General features: G+C 39.3%; 1 protein-coding gene across 2 annotated transcripts; it reads left to right on the forward strand.

Annotated features, from left to right (window-relative positions):
- Positions 1-1,224: 1,224 nt before the first annotated feature.
- On the forward strand, positions 1,225-19,686 carry lrig3 (leucine-rich repeats and immunoglobulin-like domains 3). 2 transcript variants are annotated; one of them, XM_087788001.1, is made up of 19 exons: positions 1,225-1,675; positions 4,314-4,385; positions 4,456-4,530; positions 10,503-10,637; positions 11,065-11,208; positions 11,399-11,542; positions 11,619-11,762; positions 12,930-13,073; positions 13,958-14,038; positions 14,103-14,174; positions 15,817-15,888; positions 16,317-16,480; positions 16,602-16,937; positions 17,121-17,402; positions 17,476-17,952; positions 18,099-18,257; positions 18,331-18,471; positions 18,537-18,752; positions 19,180-19,686. In XM_087788001.1, the coding sequence occupies exons 1-19, from the start codon at positions 1,455-1,457 to the stop codon at positions 19,401-19,403; spliced, it is 3,303 nt and encodes a 1,100-aa protein (XP_087644127.1). In that variant the 5' UTR covers positions 1,225-1,454; the 3' UTR covers positions 19,404-19,686. The 2 variants fall into 2 exon arrangements, with proteins under 2 accessions (XP_087644127.1, XP_087644128.1); XM_087788002.1 differs by lacking the exon at positions 4,314-4,385.
- The last annotated feature ends 213 nt before the right edge of the window (positions 19,687-19,899 follow it).

The following is a 19,899-nucleotide window of genomic DNA, read 5'->3' on the forward strand; positions in this document are numbered from 1 at the left end:
CTTAAAATACAATTATTAGCAGAATTCTGGACTGTTTGTCAAATGGTTTGGTCCGTTCAAATCGTCATACCTAAATTTCTCCTGCATGCAGTGTTTTTAGTGTGTCTATCTGCTGTCGAGAAGTCCTCTCCCGAAACTGCAGAAGAATTACCTTCCCCATTTTTTAACTTTTCAGCTCTTATGTGTGACCACAGCTACTTTCCCACACATTTTGGTGGGATTGTGGACAATGCGCTGGTCTACGTAGCAGGATTTGTTGCGAACAGCAGAGCGGGTGATTCGCCAGTTCCCCTTAGCTCCCACTGTGGTTATGCATGTGGTCTGTGAGGAGATTGGTACGGATGATGTATTTTTGCTTGGGGAACATACGGAAGAGACACAATTTGGCATTGACAACCACCATTCGGACCTACTTAAACATATTCCTCAAAATTAGGCTGCATAAAATTGCAGAACATTTATCACTCAAATATCAGAGCAACAGCACAAGAAAAAAAAAGCCAAACAGTTCTCTTTAAGGGGTTTTAGTTTTGTAAGGTTGTAAATAGCTATTATTGATTATTTTCAATGTTTAGATCTTTTTAAATAAATTGTCTTTGTAAATCTGTTGTCCCAAGTCCAGTTGCATCAGAAGGGGTAACTTCTGTCATTTCTAAGAGGGTTTTATTTTAAAATGTATGACGTAGTATCAACAATAAACTGTCATTTGTCATTGTACTCTTATTACATTGCAGTGATCCTAATCATAATTGTATCCCACATGTTCTCAATAGAATATTTCATTGAGAAATTGTCCTCAGCATACCTTTCATATTTGTTTCATCTATCACCACAAAATGTTTTTTATAGTAAAATATTCCTTCTAATAATGTCTGTCTAGCTGGTCTGAGGTCTGAAAAACCAACCACGTGAAAAAAGCTCAACAAATGAGCGATTTATGATCACTTTTATAGTGTAAACACAGCATTCCTCCTATGTCTATGGTTTTCCTTCTTAAATAATGCAACAAAGTACAATGTTACTTAACTGGTTCGACGTCTAAATGGTTTCAGAATTAACGAATGTTGTTTTATTGTTAATCATTTAAAAGTCCGTTTAAAGTACTAGAACCCTTACCTAGATTAAAAAACCTCGATCCCGTTGGTTTTGACTACAAAGCGCATAGACTTCTTTTCCCATCATGCCTTGTTGCCCTGCCCTCGCATACCTCTGTTGTGGTCTCACGCTGCCCCGTGGGGATCCGAACCAGCACAAGTTCCCCAACAACAGCAGCAGAGAGAAGTTTCTTTACAGGAATGGAAATCTGTTTTAAACCCCTTTTTGACTTTTTCCTGTCCGACCAGGAGCTGCAACGCTCCACCAGAGTGGATTTAAGGATTTCATCTTTAGATTTGTTTTTCTTCTCGGCAATCTGTGTTGGAAGTACTTTTTTTTCAAAAACATTTTAATAGCACATGTGTGTGCAGTTCCTTGGAGGAATGTTTCTCTCCAACAAAGTTCAAATTTTTGCGCGGTTCGTCGTACTTTTTGGGGTGTTGTGGGGAGTTCGGCGTGGGTCGGCTGCCGAGGTAAGGACGTGTCCGCCTCCGTGTTCATGTTCTGGGGATCTGGTGGACTGTAGTCGGCTGAAGAGAACCCCGATCCCACGCTCTTTCCCAGAATGGACCGTACAACTGTAAGTTCAATTTATCACACAGAAGAAATGGCATTTTTATCTTACAAATGTTCATATGAAATGCTCGTTTGATGTTTTTTTTTTACGTTTTATGTTTAAGTTAAGTTATTGAAAAAAGTTGAAAAGTTTTTGTTAAAATGCCAATACACAATAACCTTAAATGATCTCATCATTAATCTGGACTCATTGCTTTTGGCGCTTTACAAATAAAAATGTCTTACGTACTTACTTATTACTTATTAAGCAGAAAGAAAGTTCGTAAAAACAACATTTTTTGGGGGGTATTTCATTCTTCACAAAACGTTTTTTTTCTATGTTAGGCGCATGCATATTCTTTTGTACGTTTTCTGTACGAGAGAACAATCCATCTGGAGGAGAAGGAGTCCTACATTGGGGGGGAAATATTTTCACTCTGGCATGCTTATTTACAAGTGTCTCTCCAGTACGTCTTAAAACCTTGGAACCAGGCTGACTCTTTGTTTTCCACCCCCCATTATTTCTGCTGAGTGGAGTCAGCAATGGTCCTGATTAAGAAGAAGCATGAGGGATTAGTAAGAAACAAACTGGGATGATGGGGGGAGGAGAGGAACCACAAATATCTGAGGGGTTTGTTGGCAGAAAGACAGCTGAATCAGGCCAAGGACAGACACAAGCGTCATATTTTCAGATTCGGAACTGCTCTTTACTTGTCCCTAGTTCCATTTTTCACAGTCAACCCGTCCAGAGTAGCAAAGAAAACCACACACAAAATGTTCAGTAAACGGTTCAAAATGAAATAAACTTAATAATAACAATAAAACCCTTTTTTTCTCCATAATCCATAGTAATAATATGAAAACATCAGCCTCAAAACACAACTAAAAAATGCACTAAAAACAAGTATGTTTTTTTGTTACAATGGCTCCCCACATCCCAAAACCAAATATGAAAAATCACACACTACACACACACATGCACACATTTTCCATCCATTATTGCCTTTTCTCCCTTTAATCGAAATAGCATCACAGTGGTATCACCTGAAATAAAGAAGGCAAGATTTAGTCCAGATGTTCTGTGCTAGTGCGAAGGGTTCAACAGAGGATTACTCTCTTCAGTATGTATGGGGTAAGCTCGTGGACCCCACCCAATGCACACATCACAAGTATCTTGTCACGATTGAATCTGGATGATTACATTTTCTAACAAATTATATATATAATGCACTTCTAAATGTAACACATACTTCTGGAACAGGGTTTACAAGTGTAAAACAGAAGCACAGATTTTTTTTTCTCATTGGTGAAAACATAAAAAGTTAAGTGAAGGTTTAGTAAACAACATGTACCAGGGTCATCCATGGCTCCCCTCACCTGTGTCCGATAAGCCTTTTCCAAAAGCGTGACATTGGATGTGTCTGTTAATTGCAAATTGTTAAGCTATGTGTATATTTCTAAAGCTGACTTTTTGATTACCTGTTGAAGTTAATTATTGATTTAAAAATGCACATCAGCTTGTAATACTAATGGAGAGATAGCGATAAATTACCAAGGTGCAATAAACAAAATCTTGTTATCAAAAATAAAAAATGAATTTTCTTTTACTAAAATGGTCAAAGCAACACCAGATAATCATACTACCTTGAGAATCCAACCACAAAGTTGAGTTATCAAGCAGCAATTTTAATGCTAATTACCTTTTTCTATTTCTGAATTTCCACTTGTTTTGGTTGAAATGAATGGACATATTTATTAACTTCTGAAGTTTTTAGCAACAAAGTTGAAGATTTTTAAGTTGGTTTCTTCCGTTTTCTCCATCTGGTCTCCAAAATGACTCGTCTGGAAAGTGATGTCGCTCTTAGCGGTGCTGTTGTTGCTCTTTCACTCACTTTTCAGGTTCTTATGAGAACACAGGGCTGCAGATCCTCACGACTCAGCAGATGCCTGCCAAAGTTGTCAGAGCTCCTCAGGGTTTATCGGTCCAGTGTGACACCCCTCTTCTACCATATGACACCCAATGCTGAGTTGTCTACACGTAAACACCATGTTCCAGGGATCCACCACCTTGTTAAGACACCAAAGTAGCATCTTTTTCTTCAACTCTGCCATCACATAGACAATTGAAAAACTGACTTCACTGGTCTCACAACAGAAAGTGTCCAACTCGGGAGAAAACTGCCTCACCAACGCACATAACACCCCAACTGGGCCACACTTTTGAGTATTCCTTGTCCTCTTGCTCAGAATAGCACATTAGCTCTGGTGTACAGTCAGCTGTATCTCTAATACTAGCATCCTTGTAAGGCCAAAAAACAGGCCAAATATTATCCGGGTGTTTTAGATGTATGCAAGGCTCTCGTTTTTTTCTTCACTGCTGTGAATATATTACTAATTGTTGGGCTTCAGGCCTCCTCTGAGAGAAACCTGATGATTTCCAGATGAGGGAGGTACGCGGGATGGAGAAGATGGGTGTGGGTTAGTGGTGTAAAAAAGTGTCTGGCACCAAGGCGTTGATCGTGCACAGCAGCGTCAATAACCACTGCTTTATAGCGCTATGGAGCTCCACTTTCCAGGGCTGCTTCTACTTGCCTTTTAAAAAACAAGCAATAATAATAATATAATTAATTAATTAATTTATTTCTTTTTCATCTTCCTGGCAGCGACCTGAGCCACAACAAACTGCAGACACTTAACAGCACTTTGTTTTCCAACCTACCACATCTGTATGAAATGTAAGTCCTGCTGTAGACAACACATTTTCCAATTGTCTGACCTCTCTAACCGTTTTTCTTTCCTGAACAGAAAATTGAACAACAACGAGCTGGAGGAAATACCAGATCCGGGTCCGCCTGCCTCCAATATTACTACCATGATACTGTAAGCAAAACCTTTTAATGACGTCATACTCAAGTTGCTGATTTTTGTACCATCCAGTGGGCAAAGGCGGTTCAGCCTTATCCCTTTCCTTTGGTTCCGTTCCCAAAAGAAAGGGCTAGTCATGCCAGCAGAACCCAGACAAGTCATGGTTGAAGGCCATTAGCGGGAATAGAAAAGTATTGTCGCTGCCGCCATAGTTGGTTTATTTTTAAGTTGGACATATTGTCGGTTACAAAAAGTCAATTTGGTCAGAAGAAGCTAAATTTGGGTTTTGGACGGTAATCACAAGAGTAAACTTGGTTTGCTCGACTCAACAACTTTTAATGGTCACTGTTTTCGTTTATGGTACTGTTCTTTGGCATGCTTAATTAATGATATTTTTGTTCATATATTACACAACATGACACTGTTTACTTTCAAATAAATCCCATAAACCAGAGATTGTTATTAACAATAAATAATAATGATGTCTTATTGGATATATCAGCTTTTTGCTGCATCAGAAGATGCAAGATTAGAATGCACTCTTGGTTTGGAGTTGAGATCCTGCTCTGGGTGGAGACAAGTCAGTAAGGTCTGGACTCATGTGAAGCTCAGCATTCCAGGAGGGACAAAGATGAACACCAGCTATTGATTTGGCGTGGGCAACTTTGGATTTTATCTGAAAGCCTTCCTAGTAAAAGTGTAGCTGACGGGACCCCCAAGGAAAACCCAGGACTAATATTCAGCGCTCTTAAAAGAATGTGTCAGTGCTGAGGTTTTAAGCGCATTATTTCCTGAATTGACTGTTTCCTGAAGCTGTAGGAGTTTCATGTCTCACCGCTGTCCAGCATGTGTTTCACCTCCAGATGATGAATATGTTTTTGAAAACAGTTCAGTCTTTAAAGGATACAATGTCTTTGATTTTACCAAAACATCAATTTACTCTAAAGTATGAAGTTTGAATAAGAGGCCGGAATGTTTGTTTATCAATGATGCATGATAACTGAGGTTCAAAATAATAAAATAAATATTCTTGATACTTGTTTTAAATTAAATCACTAAAATTCCACCTATAGAAATATGAGTACATTGTATAGAATAATAAAATATTAAAAAACACAAAAACAATAACAGCTAACATTTATAATACTATATATATATATATATATATATATATATATATATGGCTTCAAATAAAAGGCTAGAAAAAGAAAACGTATTTATTCATTTAAATAATTCTTTCTTTTTTAAAAAATATTTTTTAAATTAAATCAGAACAGTTTATGATTCTGATACAATTAAAACAAGTATTACAAATATGAAAACAAGAATAATACTCAATTTAGAAATAATAAAATAACAGACAAGATAATATGGTAGTCTCAAAAGTGTTAACAGAATGAAATGAATAAACAAAAAATGAAAGGTCAATGCAATAAAAACATTTGGAACCATCATTTCAGCAATTCAATGTGTGTTGACAATACACAGAAATAAGTGTTATAAAGTATACAAAATGACAGTGATCAAATCAATCTATGTTTTTTATAAACCTAGTAACACATGCTAGTTAATGCACATTAATGAGCTAATTATTTGCATGACTGGGCCATTTTGGACAAATTCCTTTTGTGTGTTGACCAATTAGAGACCAATTATGTGGCTGTGAGTAGATTTTTGCTGACTAAGCACAAAAAAGTACACTTGGACACATTTTCTGAAGAAAACAGAGAAAAAAACGTAGCTGGCAAGACTTGCGTCTTTTTAAGCATTCCGCCCACCATGATCCAGTGGAACGTTTTCGTCAAGAAGCAGTGAGGTTACAAAAGGGAGAAAATAAGACCTTGGCGTATCAAATAGCACTTATTCAAACAGCCAGTCAGACATAGCGGCAACTCTCGCTGACTCCTTTGACCTCATAGCTCTGAGTAAAAACAAATGGCAATAACTCAGCAGCTGGTAGTAATTGAGTCATGATCATCTTAATTAATTGAACAGTTTTCCAGGAATTTAAGAGGGCTGGGGAAGCCCACCATCTCTAAATCCCTCTGCCCAATGTTCAAAAAATGACCCGAAGATTTAATTTCAGATTAGATGCTGTGTGCGGTTTTCAGGGGGTGCATGAATAAAAACCCTTGCAATTTTGTACTGTAAATCTTCCATGTTTTTATTATTACCAGGTTTTTGGGGGGAAATATGTATGGATGAAATGAAGGCAGTCGATAATTTATTGACTAACTCTTTAACTTGGGTGATGGGTTCAAAGACCACCAGCAATAGGTTAAAATCTGAGAAGTAAAGGCACAATATATATTTTTTAATTTACTGCAAAGAAACTTAAATGATGATTAATTTGCTGTGCAGTAATGATGGCGATAAAATAGATGGCGTTCACTGAAAAGCGCATTAGAGCTTCACCACTCTTGTGACGGCGCCGTTTCATCAGGCTACTGCTGTATTCCACATGTGGGATGTTGGCCAATGGCATACTGTGTTGACTAAACAAGGCATATCCTGCATTGTAGCGGAAAACCCAGGATATTTGAAGCAATATAAACAAAAATCTGCAACGTGGTGAAGCTGCAACATATCAACTATAAAGGGTCCCCTTTATAGTTAAACAAAGATACACGTAAACGACATCAAGAAAATAAAGTTTTTTAATTAAAATGTTATATTTGTATTAATTTACTTACTTAATTTGAAGTTTCATGCTCACTTGCTTGTAATTGATTTTGGATCTCTGGTTATCGCAACAGTTTATTTTCTGAACTCATATATTCCATAACTCTATAATAATTTTTCACTTGCCTCAGCTGCCTCTGTTAAACACTCTCCAACTACTCTGTTATGTAATGGTCAAAGAAAATGAGTTACATAACACATAAAATGTCATGAACGTGACATCTTTCAGAAATTTGATTACAACATTAGAAACAAATTTCTGAAATTCAAAAAATTCTGAATCTAAATAATTTATATTTAATTTGCTGAACAAGTAAAATTTGTGTTATTCACCAATTGCACAATTACTAAAGAAAATCCATTAGTAACAAAAGTGTCGCTAGCAGATATTGCAGACATAGCTTTAGGTGTACTCAACATCGCTTATACAGTTGTATGTAAATCTTTATAATTATTGCACTCGATTCACTGCATTTTGTATGCTCCAGAACAGGCAGCTTATAATGTTTCTCAAATTTACATTCATTTTAACTTCTTATAAGAACTTAAGCAGATGGCAGTATATTTTTATGTGCGAGCTTCCCCGATATAGGTTTCTGGTGATTCTTCCGCTAAAATGCTTCACCATTTTATTAGTGCGCCCAAGCGCTACACAGATCCACTGTGAGAACGAGATACGAGTTGCCATCAACACGGCGTCTCCAGAGCAAACGCAGTCCTGGTTTTAATTACCGGCGCCGCGCGGAGGGGGGATTTGTCAGACGGTTCTTCAAAACTCTGTTCTTCTTCCAATAGGAAATACCACACACACACACACACCCACACCCACACACACACACACACACACACACACACACACACACACACACACACACACACACACACACACACACACACACACACACACACACACATTTCAATTCCATTTGAAATTTTACCAGAAAAATGAATTATTTAACTATTTTTTCCGTGATCAAACCAAAGTTAGCTGCGTTAATGTGATGTGTTTAAACTCTGTTGCATCCCATAAATAGGGATTTAGAATGCATTTAAAAATGTATGTACTGTTTTGCATGGAGACATCTATAATTGTCACTTGTTCGCATTATTATCGATTGGCTCTTACATATTTAGGTCTGTGTAACTACAGTGTACCAGACTGTCCTTGTTTTAAGATTGAGGAGGTTTAAGAGAAGGAACTAGCACAAACAAAATACCATGTCGTTGTTGTTGCTAAAGCGAACATCTCACAATTCCATACCTGGTCTTTTCCCCCTTAAGAAGAAAATAGACCAACCGTTTTTTCCTTGGCTCAGTCAGTGGAACATGGAGACTGAGACACAGGTGGTGTGTAGCATTTTCTTCAGAACCTGAGGGTTGTGGTGTGTAAAGAGCTTTTTACATGTCAGAACAAAAGAGCTCTTTAAGGGTTAAGAATGAGTTTTTACTTTTGTTTTTTTTGACGGAGGAACTTCCTCTTCCTATAGTCTTGGGGCTGCTTAGTCCGATTTTTGTGGCTCCTGAATTCTCCTTCACAGCACTTCCAAATATTTTGATACAAATAATGAACTTCAAAATAGCAAAACTATCCTGACTATGTCACCACTAATTATTACAAAAGGATGGTCATTCCAAGGTTTCTATGGGTCCTCTAGTGTCCCACTGTTAATGAACAGATAGTAAAGAGCTAGGTTCAACTCAAGCAGAGAAGTCTTTTGCCTAATGCACTGACTTTCAGAAGAGCATTGAGGTTGAGAAGAAGAATACAACTCTTGCTGCCTGGCAAGACTGCTCCTCTCTTTGTTTACATCGTTTCGATATAATGGCAAAAAGGTTCCATAGTAAAGGTACAAAAAGGGAAACGCTGTGGGAACTTTTAAAGGTGTGACATCTTGATGTTGTAGCGCTGCATCGTCTGACACTCACAAGTGGAAGAGAATTTGAGATTGAGATTAGAAAAACTCAATCCCACGATATTCTGTATCTCAAACACTTCCTTCTTGTTCTTTCTTTACAAACTATTCATCATCCCACCCTGAAAGAAAGGAATTTAATTCTTTAATTATCACCTTTGCAATGGCCTCGCCTCCCTCTTTCATATTTGGGATGCACAATCAGCAATTTCAGAGTTGGTTGAGTAAAGGTTTCAGACTAAATCCTGAAAGACAAAACAACTTTGCTTCATCTTTTGTTATCTCCTTTCATCTCAGTTCTGATGAACACATCATCTGACCTAAAAAACACAGCTTTTTTTTTTATTCTATCCAACAAAAATGTTGATACATGTTTTGTATATGTAACCTAATTTATATAAAATAATTTTAATATTTTTATAGATGAGATGCATGTCATTAATATTTTTAATTAAGCTGATGAAATGTGACTTTTTTTTGTTGAGACTAGCAGTGGAATTAACTATATGTCAGATTTTTGTTTGTAAAAATAACTGATTTTTGAAAAGGATTTAAACATCAAATCACAAAATAAAGTGAGCGAAAATACCTAATCTCTTTTCATCTAACTTAAACGAAGTGTGAGGATACACAATTTTGTTTCAAAAAATGCATATCAGAGTTTTGTACTTGTATGTCTATAAGTAACTTTTTGAAGAACTAATTCCTTAGCATTTCAACATTGCTTGCCTCTACTAGTCTTTCTATCCATTAAGTCGGTGCACCAAGTAAACATCGGCACCCTGCGCCACTTTGAATCTACACGGAAAAGTTCTTCAGACATTCCTTGGTTGGGGAGAACAGCGCTGGTCAGTAAGGTGTAGCGTCTGGGTCCAGAAGTGATGAATACTGAAAACGAGGCCTGTAGTCTGATGTAGTGGAGGGAATTCCTGCCTACCCCCTTTCACTCTCTCTGGAGTGTGAGTCGGATACACAAAGAGGGTACTGTACAGCCTCTGTTTATAACCAAGCAGTCCCTGCACTGCAATTTAGGAGGCGTGCAGCACAGGAAATTGCTGGCCTCTGCCGGGGCTTGCTTTCACTAAACAAATGGTATTCATCAGCCTGGTAATAGGCAGGTTACTTTTTTTTTTTAAATACCTTGTTCGTAATTACCTTATATACAGAATAACACATCACTAAACCAAAAGGTTGTTTGGAGCAGGCGTGAAGTGCTGCAAATTGATCAGGTTGCTTTCAAACAGGTAGAATAATGCTCTCTCTGGATGGTAGGCTTTGCACATTGTTGTTCTTTATGGTTTGTATATCTGGTAATGTGAACACACTGCATGCAGCTGCCCAAGTACACAATATTATGGTCAATAATTGGAATAAAATCGTCTTTATTTTCAGTGCACACAATAAGATCACGAGGATCTCCATGGAGCAGCTGCAGCCCTTCCTAATGCTTGAAACATTGGACCTCAGCAACAACAATATTGTGGACGTCAAGGCAAAGTCCTTCCCAAGTCTATCTCTCAAGAACCTGTAAGTGTCTGACACTATAATGCATCACACTCTTGAACCTTTCCAAGAGTTTTTGACAAGCAGCAGTTGTTGTCAGACCTACTTTTTGACAATGATTGATCCTGGAGGGTTATTGTTTTATTAAATGCTCTATACAGGACTCTTCAACCAGATTTTTATCCAAATTTTCATGAGGAAAACCTCAGCCAGAGGACCTTTGTCTTATTGTCAACCATCTCTCCCAGATATATGGTGCAATCTTCATAAAGCTAATTAACATTTACCATTTTACACCTGACAATCTGGCATAAAACTAGATAAGGCCCAATCACAACACATCTCCATTATTCCAGCATAGTGGCCATTCCACAACTAGAGATTTCTGAGGCTTGTTCACCTGTAGTTTTATCCCACACAAGATCAATTACTGAATGGTTTTGTTTTTCAGGTTCCTCAATAACAACCGAATCTCGTTGTTGGAGACCGGATGCTTCACCAATCTGTCCAACAGTCTCTTGGTTCTGAGGCTTAACCACAACCGACTGTCCTCTATCCCAGCTAAGATCTTCCAGCTCTCCAACCTCCAGCATTTGTGAGTTGTTTGCTTAATTTTCTAGATTTGGAAATTGGTGATGCCACTTTACCAACTCACTCAAACCTAAAATCTCAATCAAATAAGGCAAAGGTATCTGATGCCATCTCATTTCTGACCCTTTGTGTAGCCAGAGTTATGATTGTCATCAAAAAATAAATCTTTAAACTTTTATTTTTTTGTGGTTTAGGGATTTGAGTAGGAACCGGGTCCGCAGGGTGGAGGGTCTCACCTTCCATGGTCTGCACTCTCTTAGCTCTCTGAGGATGCAGAGAAACAGTCTGACTCGCCTGATGGATGGAGCCTTCTGGGGCCTGAGCAACATGGAAGTTCTGTAGGTTGAATTGCCTCTTGAGGTAATGTCGTAGTGAGAGCCAGTGCTGATTTTTCTGTCTCCTCTTGACCTGCAGGCAGCTGGACTACAACAACCTAACCGAGGTGAGCAAAGGCTGGCTCTATGGTCTGCTGACTCTACAGCAGCTCCACCTTGGCCACAACGCCATCAGCAGGATCAGACCTGACGCCTGGGAGTTCTGCCAGAAACTGAGCGAGCTGTGAGTCCCCCTCCCCCATCTCTCCCTCATATCCCCTCGTTATTCTGTCCTCACTTTCCATTCAAACTCTGAACTCCCAACACTTCAGTGTGTTGCCCTGTCCTAAGGTACCCCCACTTGCCCTTCCTCGCACTGAACCTCCTCCTGACGCCAACCGACACCACAGACAAAGCAAAGTCTCTCACGCTCGGCCGGACACTGCCAACAGTCAAGTGTTGCCAGAAAAATTACAAACCCCTTTTCGTCGTATCTGCTCTAATGCACTGAAACATCAGCACCCTTAAGACAAACCTCATTCATGCCCATGATTGAAAGCATAATTGTCAATTGTCTGCACCCTCGTTAAACGGCACACAGTGACTTGTGAACGTCAGCATTTCGCCACCCATCAAGCTGTGTCCCCGAATCGAATATTTCTGGATTGGTTTTCCTTTGTTATGGATCCACAAAGAGCTTGTTGTTTGTTTCATCCTCTTGTTTTCCTCTCACCCTTATCACATAAACCTGAGAGTAAACAAACAGCTCGTCAGTTGGGAACGCACCCAGATCAGTGATTAGTTTTCATCCCACTGGCATCCGGAAATTATTCGCTATACAATTTTTCCATCTAGATCAGAAAGATCTAAATGTATATAATGCAAGCTATTGTTATTTGTTTTATTCTCACACTCTAATATTATTTAGTTGAATTCTAAACAGAAATAATACATTTAGAATTTTGTTTTACATATTTATTAAATGTATTCATTCAATCATAGTAATCATAATAAATCATAATAATTTAATAATGTTTTTATTTTATTTTATTTTACTGGTGAAATGTCTTTTACACCTAACATGTATTTCTATCCATTGTTATCGTCAAAGTTTCTCATATTATTCATAGTTATTTGGAGTGTTTTTGTTGTATTCTTATAATGCATATCTTTAAAAAAAAAAAGACGTGACTAGAAATAGGCAATAGTTTGAAAAAGAACAATCTTATTTTAGTTATGTTATGGAGACAAGGGTTCCTTTCTTATATTCTTTCTGTTTATTTTGAAGTCATGTTTCTTTTGAAGTCAGAATATAACCTCCTTTTGTCAATAAAATCTCCAGAATTTCAATAATGTGTATAGAAAATATGTTTAAATGTTACAGAAGTAATAAACATTCTCTATTCCACAGCAACCTCTCCTCCAATAATCTCTCCAGACTGGAAGAGTCAAGTTTTGTCGGTCTCAGTCTGCTGGATGAACTTGACATTGGCAACAACCGAGTCAGTTTCATCGCTGATGGAGCATTCCGAGGTCTTTCCAAACTGCAGACGCTGTGAGTTCACGTTTCATACAAAAAAACGATTAACAACCTTATGTTATAAAAGTATTTTCATTATATTGCAAATAAACTATATTAAGATGTTTTTTGTCAGTTAAAAGTCTAAAATGGTGGAGAAATGTTAAGATACTCTAAAATGGTTATTAAAAGGAACACATCGACAATGAAGTGTGCTACATAAAACCTTATCAAAATGTTATTATCTTGAAAACAATCATAACTCTGAAGCCAGTCTGTGACCAGTTGCTGGTGATTTAAAACATCTACTGTATATCATGACTAAAAGAGTTAAATATTTCCTCTTGTGCTTCCTCTTCCTTCAGCCGTGACCAGTGCATCCACTGTGTCGCCCCCCTAAATCTCCCTTCCCCCGCATTTCCAGAGCCCACCTCAGTATCAATTCCCCGCCTAAGTGGAAAAATCCTGCCTGATTTGTTTTAGGGAAGTGAAATAGATTACCGTTTTGAGGTCTCTCCACACACTTGAAAAAAAAACTCACCCCGACCTCAACCACCTGCCTCCCCCGTTACTCTTGTTTTACACACACCCACCCCCCTGCTCCCAACATTAGCCTTGCCTATTCTGCCTTTTTTTTTAACCGTTTTAACTGGAGCTGGTGCAGGTTTGCGGCTAGGTGCACAGGGATATCCCCCCCTAGAGCTTTCACAATACAAATATAACCCCCCCGGCCCCCATATATCGTTTTAAACATCCGACAGTAGTTAATTTCTGAACAACAATAAAAAAGAACTATTTTCCGGTAAAAAAAAAAATCTAAATGGGGAACTTTTTTTTAATTCTCGTGAACTTTTATGAACATGGCAGCGGTTTCTTGGGTGTGGATTCTTTTACAAGGTGTTTTTTTTTTTTTTCAACAGAGACATCCAGAGTAACGAAATCTCCTGGACCATCGAGGACATGAACGGCCCCTTCTCTGCTTTGGATAACCTGAAGAAACTGTAAGAACAACAGATTGATGAGAGTGATGTGTGAGATGATGCTGACTGGAGTGGATGTGCTCAGGTTTCTTCAGGGGAACCAGATCCGCTCCGTCACCAAGAAGTCGTTCTCAGGCCTGGATGCATTGCAGCAATTGTGAGTATTCTCTATTAAGTCCAATCTCCAGCTTCATGAGCAACTAGCATGTGTGTGTGCAACAGCTGCATTTGATTCTTATTAGAGTTTCTTCTCTACCCTCTCTGGAGCTAAAAGCGGTCAGGTCTATCTAACACAGCAAGCTGCTGTCCAGAGTTTTTATTCTTCTGAAGCCTAGACAGCAGTTGTAAAGTGAAAAATACAGTGAACATTTGCCATTGTTTTTGTGAGATTTAAATAATGTTTCAATCAAACAGCTTTCTTGCATGAAAATGAAGATTTTTTGCTAAATTTTGTCAAGAATTCTAACCCGCTCTAGTAGAAGAACTCACATTTCTCCAATCCTTAAAACTCTTCACAGGCTTCCAGTTTCTTTCAGGATCAACTTTAAAATTCTGGTTCTTACTTTCAGAGCTATTCATTGTCAGGCTCCACCTTACATCACTAATCTGATCCAGCCTTACACCCCAGCTCGGGCTCTGAGGTCTGTGGATCAGAATCTACTTATGGTTCCACGCACACGGCTCAGGACCAGAGGAGAGAAATCTTTTCAGGCTGTTGCTCCTAAGCTTTGGAACAATCTTCCTCTCTCTTTGCGCTTGATGGAGTCTACTGACTCCTTTAAGAAACATCTTAAGACGTTTCTATTTGTTCAGGCTTTTCCTTGATTTTCTGGAACTCCTGTGTTGTTCTCAGTATTATCTTGATCTTTAAAGTATATACTTTTTTGAGTATTGTTTTGATTGTTTAAGCGCTTTGTACCCTGGTCTAGAAAAGCGCTATATAAATAAATATTACTTACTTACTTATACATTTTCTGTATACAAAACTAGCATTGCACTACAATGTTTTCTATTATGAATTATCATATGGAACTAAAACAAAAAAAAAACTTTGTGCACTAAATACAAATCAAGTAACTGTACCTGGACTAGTCCTGCAACCCAGACCATGTATATAATAAAGTTCAGAGTAGACTTTACTTTCTGAGGAGGCTCCGATCATTTAACATCTGCAGGAAGCTCCTCTGCATGTTCTACCAGTCTGTGGTGGCCAGTGTCCTGTTTTATGCTGTGGTGTGATGGGGTGGGAATGTGTCCAAGAGGAGTGTCAATAGGTTGGACAGGTTGATCAGAAAGGCTGGCTCTGTGGTTGGCATGAAGCTGGACTCACTGGTGACAGTTGCTGAGCACTGTCATCAGTGAGCAGAGAAGCAGAATGAGTGCACAAATGCTCCTTCCCAGATGCCAAACTAATAGACTCAAGGACTCATTCATTCCTCGGGCTATTAGATTGTACAATTCTGAGTTTGGGGGCAGGAGTGGTGTAAAAGTATCATGATGTTCTGTTCTATGTTAATCTTTGTATCCTTTTTCTTTGTTTTTTTTCTTTGATCTATGTTCTTTATCTTATCTTTAGACTTAGATTGTATCATCTTTTTCTTTCTCTTTATTTCTCTTTGTTCTTGTTCTTATTTTATTTTTATTTTTATGAATAATTGCTGTATTGCTGTGGCTAATTGGAAAAAAAACAATTTCAATAAAGTTCTACCTGCCTACCTACCTACCTACCTACCTTCAAAATATGAAGCTCAAGGAACTCTTGTGAAAACCCCTATGACTGAATCCTCATTTGCCTGCAGAGATCTGAGCAACAACGCCATAATGTCCATCCAGGCTAATTCTTTCTCTCAGATGAAGAACCTGCTGGAGCTGTGAGTAGCATCTACTACAGATCAATAAGCTCTTTTTTAATTCTTTTGTCAACATATTACGACACAAAATCTGTACGTTATTTAATGAGGTCACACTTTCCTTAAGATGTGGTCAGACTTTGAAGATAATTCATTGACTACAAGTTACTGTTGTTGATCTATATTCAAGCAAGAAACTGGATTAATGAATTTGCAGATTTATGCATGTCAGAAAGATTCTATGATTAGAGCAGAATTGGTTGAGACTCATAAGATGGATGAATCACATGTGTGAGTGAGTCAGCATATGTGCTCTCAGCATGAAAAGTTAGCAAAGTTATCAGAATACAAACTGCTTTTGGAACTGTAGTTATCTATATAACTAGTTAATGCCATACAACATATATACTGCATCTGCTCTTGTTTGATAACATCGTGTCCCCCTTCAGACGCCTCAACACCTCCAGCTTGCTGTGCGACTGCCAGCTGAAATGGCTTCCGGCTTGGGTGGCAGAGCAAACCTTCCTGCCCTGCGTCAACGCCAGCTGTGCCCACCCGCAGTTGCTCAAGGGCAGGAGCTTGTTTGCTGTCAGTGCAGAGGAATTTGTGTGCGGTGAGTCGTGCCATGGATTCAACACTAACACGTTTTAGCGGTCGCCAGCTGACCCAGATGGCTTAGCAGAGTGGAAATCTACCCAACACAGGTTTCTAACAAATGTTTGTCTCTGCTCTAGAGGACTTTCCAAAACCTCAGATCACAGTACACCCCGAGACGCAGTCGGCTTTAAAGGGCTCCAACGTGACCTTCATATGTTCTGCGGCGAGCTCTAGCGACTCACCTATGACCTTCGCCTGGAAAAAGGACAATGAGGTTCTCAAGGACGGCGAGATCCACAACCAAGCTCACCTGCGTGTCCAAAGTGGGACGACAGGTGAGACAGAGGTGACGGAATACACCACCACCCTGCAACTTCATAAAGTTCAGTTCACCAGCGAGGGAAAGTACCAGTGTGTCATCTCCAACCACTTTGGCTCTTCATACTCCACCAAGGCCCGACTCACCGTCAACAGTGAGTTTTTTTAATATATCTTTCAATGTTTATGTGAAATATATCAATATTTAAAATCCAAATGTAAATAGTTATTATCAATATTTTATCTTTCTTGGCAAGGTACTTTTGTTTTTTGTCTTTTTTTAACAGTGTTCTTAACTTTCTATTCAAGCTTTTTTTTAACTGTATTTTCTTTCGCAGTGATGCCGACTTTCACAAAGACTCCAATGGACCTGAGTATCCGGGCCGGAGCGACAGCAAGGCTAGAGTGTGCTGCCGTGGGTCACCCGTCACCTCAGATTGCCTGGCAGAAAGATGGCGGTACCGACTTCCCTGCTGCCCGTGAACGTCGCATGCATGTGATGCCAGAGGACGATGTATTTTTCATCGTGGATGTGAAGACGGAAGACATCGGTGTTTACAGCTGCACAGCTCAGAACTCGGCCGGTTCCATTTCCGCAAATGCAACCCTCACAGTTCTTGGTTAGAATCTTTAATTTTATATTGCTTATAATTGTCAGAGGAGACATTTTATGTTTTGTTTTCTAAACGACAGAGACCCCCTCCTTCCTCCGCCCGCTTATCGACCGAACTGTAGCAAAGGGGGAAACTGCTGTGCTGCAGTGCATCGCTGGAGGCAGCCCTCCACCCCGGCTAAACTGGACGAAGGACGACAGCCCACTGTTTGTGACGGAGCGCCACTTCTTTGCAGCTGCAAACCAGCTCCTCATCTTAGTAGATGCAGCTGAGGCCGATGCCGGGAAGTACACCTGTGAGATGTCCAACGCTCTTGGCACAGAGAGAGGAAACATCCGACTAGCCGTCATCCCCAATCCAAACTGCGACTCTGGAGTGCAGGTTGGCATCGGGGTTGGTATTATCGGTGGTGCCGGCACAGACGAAGATGGGTGGACAACAGTGGGAATTGTCATCATCGCAGTCGTCTGCTGTGTGGTTGGCACGTCGCTGGTGTGGGTGGTGATCATCTACCACACGCGGAGACGCAATGAGGACTGTAGCGTCACAAATACAGGTCAAATGTCAATCTTGAACTAACAGATGTAGAATTAATATAGCAGAATAGATTTGAGCACTTTGTTTTTGTAAACACTTGACAACATTTTGTTATAAGGATATACTGTTTGTATTAGCTCAAAACACCTTACATTTCTTCTCCAGATGAGACCAACCTGCCTACCGACATACCCAGCTACTTGTCCTCTCAGGGCACACTAGCAGACCGGCAAGATGGTTACATTCCCTCTGAGAGCAGTAGTGTTCACCCGTATATGGCATCCTCCATCAGTGGTTTCTACCTGCAAGCTAAAGACATTAACGGTATTGGTACTTAATCTGACTCCGTCAACATAGTCCATCTGTGTAGCAGGATTCTTACACTCTTTCCTTTCAGGTCTCTGCCAGATGGATACAGGAAGTAATGTGGACATCGATGCAGCGCTGGATCCTTTACTTTGTCATTATCAAGGTCCCATTGGGTCCCTGCTGTGCACAGACAATATGTATTCTGCTGACCCAACAAAAGTCTACACAGGTCAGGGGCCACATGACTTAAGATGGTTTCTCAAACTTCTTGATTAACATTTTTTCTATTTTCAGGCGTCGACCAGAGACCCAACACTTACATTGATTCCCATAACTACTTCCTGTCGGAACCTTATGAGCTCAGCTCGTCCTCAGGGCTAATTCAGTTAACCAACGGAGGTCTGCATCAGAAGGGCACGTACAGGCAAACCAACCGCCGCACGTCCACAGAGAGTTACCCTAATGAAGGCTCGGAGGACTGCATCCCTCCGTCTTACAACTCCTTCATGGGTATGTCTAAAGAGTCACCCCTGAAATAAGTATGGTCTGCCTACACCGACGCAGCTAATTTTCTCTTGCTCACGCACGCACAAACATACAGACATATGACACTCACAAGTACACACTTTCCTTAATTGAGTGGCAATTAAGTGTTTAAAATAAACACAATTATTTGCATATACTAAACCTGCACACAGATAAACACACACACCTGCTATTAATCAGTTTGTAAGTGTAACAAAAAAACAGTTGTTTTTTTTTCAATAAAAGCCTCAAACTCCAAAAAGCAAACATTTTCAGTTTTTTAAAGAAATCAATTCTAAAGACACTCACATACTGTTTTTTGGACAACCATTTGATCGATAGTATCATTCTGTGACCTTGATAAAACAAAACCTTCCCAGTGTGCTTTCTGACTGTCTCCGACCTCTTCCAGGAACATTTGGGAAATCCCCCTGGAGGCCCCAGCAGGAACAGTACCTTGGATTCCTCCCTCCGTCAGTCTCACACAGCGGAACGTCCCTTCATGAGAATCCGTACACTGCTCCAGACGAGGACTGGAATCATCAGATTGTCATGGACTTGGAGCAAAGCAGAAGTGTTTACGAAGAACCATTCGACGGTGGCAAGAAGGATTTAGATCTCCGACATAGCACCTAGTCAGACTTTTGTTACCATGAAGACCAAAGGGAAACTTCTACCTCACTGAGAAATTGTTTTCAATAAGGCGGGTTGTGCAAGCGGTGAATGTTACGACTTCAGCGGAATATTCTAGATGACTGTACACATTATTATTATTATTATTAAGAGAAAGTTTATTGTAAATTGTATATATATCAGATTATTTTTACTTACTTTTTGTTGTGTTGTTGTTGGCTTTGAATGGAGCGATGTTTTGCACATGTTAAGAGAATAAAGAACCTTTATCGTGTGACTTCAGAAAGCTTCTGATAGATTTTCAAATGGAAAGAGAATGAATCATTTTTTATAAAGCGTTTGGTACATAGCTAGACAGGATTATAAAATTACCTGTTAAGTGTTGATTTGACAGCCAGGAACAGCCTTTTTTGTAGTCTCATTACATTTCGACATCTTTTTTTTTAAAGCTGCTGGTGAAATATTATTGGAAAGCTACTGTGGTTAGTTTTTCTTTTTG

The sequence above is a fragment of the Callionymus lyra genome, chromosome 3, assembly GCF_982586985.1.
Source record: "Callionymus lyra chromosome 3, fCalLyr1.hap1.1, whole genome shotgun sequence".
NCBI classification, from domain to species: Eukaryota; Metazoa; Chordata; class Actinopteri; order Syngnathiformes; family Callionymidae; genus Callionymus; species Callionymus lyra.